Consider the following 6,560-nt stretch of genomic DNA (forward strand, 5'->3'; position numbering starts at 1 on the left):
GGTAATATCGGCTCTGATAGCACCTGAATCAGCATGTACGCATCAATCATCCAGCCGTTACAACATGATTGAGCTAGCAAAGCAGTTTTGTGTTGCTATGTGTGGTATTTATTCAGTTTTGGGAAATCACGATGTCTAGAAAGCATCAGTGGCTGCAGCTGACAGGGACAGCTAACGTTAACACTAGCAGCAAAGCTAACATCAGGATCGTCATCCGTGAAAAGCCTCCCGTTGTCGGATACGACATGAAACTACTCCAATTAGCTCAACCATGTTGTAACTAAGACATCCGCTGGAGAAAATATTTTTTTCACGGGCCACTTTGTGAGTTTAGTGAGTTATTACAGACACGGCTAACGGCTAACAGCTAACAGTTAGCCCAGCTAATCTGCGATAATCATGTTATTAATTACACACAGAGAAAATACTAATGTTTGTTCAGTCATTGTGTTTATAGACTTCACAAACATCAGATTAGTCTAAACGGTGATATAGTGACGTGAAAAATGTGATATATACATATATATAGCTAAACTCAGCAAGGTAAACAACAAGGCGATTCCCATTTACACAGTGGTAAGAGTGCTGGACCGGAAGTGTCGCACAAAAAAACGGAAGCTGGCTGCGTTCTGTTTATTATTGCTCCTTTTAAAGATAGCCTTGCTAATTTGTATATAAACTTGGGGCTCAAATCACAATGGGAAAATTTGAGAATTTAAAATGGACAAACTCTTGCATTACATCCTTTTTAGATTAGTTGGCAATGAAGTAATGCTTTGTTGCAGCCCTAGTTTACAGACCACAATTCTTTAATTGGTAAAAAAAAAAATGCAATGTCACTGTTTGAGTCGTTAGTCCACCTTAAAAGTTACTGATTGTTGATATGGTTGTCAGGTAAAATTATAGGGGACTACTGACATCAGAACCTTTTACAAAAGTACTTTACAGACTTGGTAACTAATTACAGTTTATATAACGGGGATTCATTCCATCATTCAGATAATGTTGTGTATTTAAGTCATGGCTTACTGTTTCTACTATGTTTCCAGGAAAAATACAAGCGGGCCTTAGCAGACACAGAGAACCTTCGGACAAGGAGTCAGAAGATGATAGAAGATGCTAAACTATACGGTAAGACCCTTCATTTTAGCTCAGCCGGTTTTCCATATTTTTTTCAACATGATCCACAACCTAACATGGGCTTTGCCATACATAAATTCTGCAGAAAATAATCTGTGTTCTGGATCAGATATTCTGCGATTGCTGACTTATGCTTGGGTTTGCTTGACAGAACTTACATATATTTGACAGAAAAAAAAGTGTTGTGCCATACTTTCCTTTCTTGTAATGCACCTGGAGAATTTGATGTTGTGAACATCATTGTATTTTGTCACAATATATGATTGGTAGTATTGCTATCGTCACCATGAAGAAAGTAGTTTTAAATCAACACAGACTGACCTGCAGTGTCTGTTTACAGAATCAGCTGTCTGTCAGCAGCAGCTCCTGCAGAGCTGAGAGGACAGAGGTTGGCCAAACTGCCTTCACCAGGCTCACTGATAGGAAACATTTACTGAACCAAAATAGTTATGTCGCGTGAAGCCATCAGCAGTGTTGGTATTCACTGATCATTGATTTTATTTCCCAGCCCACCTTAGCGACTGAGAGGAAACTGCTGCTTATAAACAGACTGGGATCTGATCAATTAATGTAGACAGTTAAAAAATTTAAATTACATACAACAGAGTATTTCTGTAATTTTTAAACAACTGACTGGGCAGATTACATTTCACTAAATGTTACAGAAATAGAATTGCAGTGTAAAATACAAAGGGCTTTTCCGCTAACATTGGAGACGACCGACACATTTTACCAAAGCATAAATTGAAAATGTTGTGTTGCTCTTTCATCTCCCTTCTTTCACACTCTCCGCACAGCTCCGCCCCGCTCACTCACTGTTTCTCCAGCAACACTCAGACAGACACAGAGCTGCTCCTCTGTTTAATCTGTCTGTTAATTAGTCTACGGTGCGACATCAGTCTGTATGTTGCACAAGCTACGCTAAATCAGTGAGATGAATAAAGTTCCCACAGTAGCACAGGCACAATACTGTTAGCCGCGTCCAGTCAAGGCATGTTGCGCTGATTTATGTTTATGTTATCAGTTTAGACATGCCGTGCCACTCCGAGCTCTGAACCTATTCCTTCTCCGGAGTAGGTCCAAAAGGCGGGCCATTTGCACTCAAGCGGGTAGCGGTGGCGTCTAGCTGACCACAGCCAACCCCCGACCACCCCGTTTCTCCCCCTCAAACAAGCTGTGTGTGATGTGAGACTCTGCTCACCTCTGTCTTGCAGCAGACCAGAGAGAAAGGCGTTTTTAAAAGTCTCTGTGTGTTCAGCTCAGCTCTCAGTACTTTTGCAGCTTCTAACTGAATCTCTGTGGTTTGAAATTTAGTTTCTCTCCTGCGACTTGTTTTTACTTTAGATATCTGCTTTATTTTACCGCTTATGTTCGCCATCCAACGTATTAGAAGTTGTGTGAAGTTGCTGCTCAAAAACCCAAGATTTCCTCATTTTGCTGCTTCACAAAAAAATTTTTACATAACAAAATAACAGGGGACTTTTATTTTTAAGACGCTATAGGAATTAAAATATGTGTATTACGGAATTAGCGGAACTTAAAAATAAAAAGGCTCTTACTGCACCTTTGCGAACAGCTCACCTCCAACAGGTAAACTTATTTTACCTGCCGTGCTGTGGAAAAACAAATGCCGAAAGAATAACAGGGTACTTCAGCCGTAGATCAGCTTGCAACTGAACATGTAGCCCACTTAGTAGAAAATACTGGGTCGCCAATTTCCCCTGGCTCCAAAATGTTTGTGCGCATCGGTCAGAGTTTCCCTACATGCACACATCTCCCGTCAAGGTTTTGTCTTTATAGATCACACCTTTTGCGTGGGAAGTGTGTTTGATTTGGAGAGGAAAAGACCTCTGCAGATAATTCGGCTCCTGGTGGAAACCTCCTAAAGAATGGACAGTGAAGGAATTCTAACCAGGAGATGTTTCAACTAGTTGCAGTCTGCAATTCACTGCTATACACCACCAAATCTCCCTAAATCTTACACACTTCACCTTAAATTTCTGTCGAAATCTGTCCAGTCAAAAGTGTTGCACACCCTACCATAAATAAGCCTTTACTTTGGAAGGAAATAACAGTATCTTTAATTAGCAATAAAACACTCACTTGCTCAATTTAACGCGCTGAGCCTTTTGTGGTCTGGTATAATCAGTGGCTAATGTAAGCATATTTGTTAGGTAACTGACATTATTTCATTGCCTGTATATGTCATTGCCACTGCTCACTACATTTCAGCATGTCACAAAATTAAGCAAGAAATGAATGCAACATATCCACTTGCAGACATGTTTCCTCCTTATGGTAGCATTCCACTTTCTCTCAGTGAGGTTGTTCTGTAGTCTGATTTTAAGTGTCATCATGTATCTTCATGCAGGTAACTAGACTGTTTGGATGCAGGACAATTCTGATTCAAAGTCAGGGATTTAAAGCATGCTGAATGGTGTTCTAACTGTCTTCATCACCAGGGATCCAGGGCTTCTGTAAGGACCTGCTAGAGGTGGCAGACATCTTGGAGAAGGCCACAGAGAGCGTGCCCAAGGAGGAGGTGACAAGCCAGAACCCTCATCTGAAGAACCTGTATGATGGCCTGGTGATGACCGAGGTCCAGATCCAGAAGGTCTTCACCAAACACGGCCTGGTCAAGCTCAATCCAGACGGCCAGAAGTTCGACCCCTACGAGCATGAGGCCCTCTTCCAAGCCCCTGTGGAGGGCAAGGAGCCTGGCACTGTCGCCGTAGTAACCAAAGTTGGCTACAAACTTCACGGTCGCACCCTCAGGCCAGCCTTGGTGGGTGTGGCCAAAGCCCCCTAGAAGTGACGATCTAACTGACAACGTAGGCTTCTCTTGAGTGAGGGATGACCTAAGGTACAGCACACTGGTCGAAAGTTAGAGATGGGATCAAACTGAACCAAATGTTGTATCGGAACAATGTCTCCCAGCTTTTACCTGATACATTTACACTTATACTTTGTCTGGCACAGGAAAGCCGATACAGTAGAATTTCAGCTTGTCATCAGTCCTGTGAGTTATTCCTCAGTCCAGTTATTGTCAGACATTGTCAAAAACAAAACTTGACCAAATCAAAGGCTTTCATGTTTCCTCCCACAACCATACATTTTAACTGGAAAGGTGCACAGAGTGTTTAAAAGATGATAATTAACCCTTCTAATGAAGAGACTTGTTGGGCTGAGCTATGATGTACAATCCATCTACAAATTGAGTGATGCTCTCTTCACGGACGGTGAGCCATCCTCCGTTATTTCCTTCACCAAAACTTGGCTCAGTGGAACCTGACAATAATGCAACAACTTTATCTACAAACACTTAGAATAATTCTGTTTATGGACCTTTGTCCAAACTGTCACAGTATCACAATAAATGGATGGACTATGAGAGACGTCTTGGTTTAGTGTTTTTTTACTTTAACACACATCTTGAAAAAAAAGTGTTTTCCTACTTAGTGCAGAGTTTTTCAAACTGTACGTCACAGAGGGAGAGACATGAGGCAGATATACTACACTGTAGATATATTTTCAAATTGTACATCACAGAGGGAGAGACATGAGGCAGAGATACTGCACTGTAGATATATTTTCAAACTGTACGTCACAGAGGGAGAGACATGAGGCAGAGATACTGCACTGTAGATATATTACATATAGAGAGGGAATTATGATGTATCATATATAGTAAAAAGTCTTTTTGCTTATTTTCTTAAGATATTTTTCATGTAAAAGAAGATTATGTTAAAGGATGTTTCTAGGGATGCACAATATTTGATTTTTTTGCCGATATCTGATATGCTGATATATAACAACTTATTTGGCCGATAACCTATATCAATTATCTACTTTTCTCCCAACCTAATTTTAGTGATCATCAAGCCTCTTCTATAGTGGAATTAACATCATATTGTGCATGCATACTCTTATTGCAGGGTACCCGCGGATCCTTGAAAAGTCTTAAAAAGTCTTAAATTCATGTATCTAAAAGTAAGGCCTGAAAATGTCTTAAATTCATTAGAAATGTCTCAAATTGGCCTTAAATTCATTACTCAAAGGTCTTAAAATTGTTGCGGAAGGAATATTTAATCTGACTTTATTTCTTTTCTTTTATTTATTCTCGCGGCACTTTCTGTGAGTATCCATGCGCCGTCCAATAACGGCGCGCGCTGGTGGTAGCACATACACAATGAATGGGTTCGTCGGCGGAGGTCTGCGCTTTGCGCGCTCTGTGTGAAAAGGGCTTAACGGCGCGCGCTGGCCACCTGGCACTCAATATGCTGCTGTAGTGGTTTGTTTTCCAGACGTGAGTATCTTTGAGCAGTGAAAGTTATTATTTATTTCGTTTTACTTGTCGGCAGTGATTTGTTTTCCACAGAGCTCTACGTGCGAGCATTTTACTCGCATTTGCGACTAAAAATAGTTTTGTGCCAGCAAAATAAATCATTCAGCACGCAGTGCGAGTACAGATTTCAACCAGCAGCAGAAACGAAAGGCGAATCATGCAGGTTGTGGGTTGAATGGGGGTCACAGACAGGAATACGGTGGTCAGATAGCCTACGCCGGCTCTGCGGCGCAAAATAACGGCTGCAGGTAATGGCAAGAGAAGAAAAAAGAAAAAAGGAACCTAACAATGTATCCCTCCTTATATCAACACAAACAATCAAGTGATTTTTTTTAATTTTTTTTTTAAACAGTTATTCAACAATGAAATGCATATCAATTTCTAAGAATTCCAAGCTTTTAACATTTTTAAGGTTTTTAAAGTTTTTAAACTTTTTTCTTTTTTCTTCTCTTGCTAGTACCTGCAGCTGCTGTGTCAGCCTGATTACTGATAAGTGACACCTGTGTGTGTGATCCATTCACTTTGTTGCTTGTGCACGCTGAGGAAGGGTTTCACCCGAAACGTTTGTGTGGCAATAAACACTATAATTGGAGTGCTGTCCTGTACCTTTTGTACACAATTTTTTACATTTTTTTGAGGATTCAGCACCCATTCATACTTCTGAGGGTTGAGCGTGTTTGTTTGGACTTCTGATCGTACCGTGGGTCCCAATTTTGGTACCGTGACAACACTAGATGTCACAACCATTCCATTTGGAGTTGTGCAGTGAAGCGGCTCTGGTGCCGCTTAAAAAAGTGTTCCCTCACTTCTAATTTTACAAATTAAGCACTGGTTATAGTACAGCGGGATCCCCCAACCATCGCTTATATTTATAGTTTTTTCGGTCTTAAATTCCATTCAAGGTGGCATTAAAAAGGTCTTAAAAAGTCTTAAATTTAACTTACTGAAACCTGCAGATACCCTATATTGTGATGGCCCACCAGCAGATGGGAGACATAGAATGCTTGTCAATGTATGTAATATTTATTCCATTGTGCAAAATAAGAAAAAGCATGCTGGCTGATTCTGATAGTTA

The 6,560-nt window shown here is 40.6% G+C and overlaps 1 protein-coding gene across 1 annotated transcript in view; it reads left to right on the top strand.

Moving 5' to 3' along the window:
• The window catches only part of grpel1 (GrpE-like 1, mitochondrial), an 11,888-nt gene extending 7,357 nt beyond the window's left edge, over positions 1-4,531 (top strand). The window contains exons 3-4 of the mRNA XM_050066996.1: positions 1,050-1,131; positions 3,603-4,531. Coding sequence (XP_049922953.1) covers positions 1,050-1,131; positions 3,603-3,949 — 429 coding nt within the window. The 3' untranslated portion in view covers positions 3,950-4,531. The remainder of the gene's footprint in view (positions 1-1,049; positions 1,132-3,602) is intronic.
• Positions 4,532-6,560: the final 2,029 nt, after the last annotated feature.

The sequence above is a fragment of the Epinephelus moara genome, chromosome 17, assembly GCF_006386435.1.
Source record: "Epinephelus moara isolate mb chromosome 17, YSFRI_EMoa_1.0, whole genome shotgun sequence".
In the NCBI taxonomy this organism is placed as follows: domain Eukaryota; kingdom Metazoa; phylum Chordata; class Actinopteri; order Perciformes; family Serranidae; genus Epinephelus; species Epinephelus moara.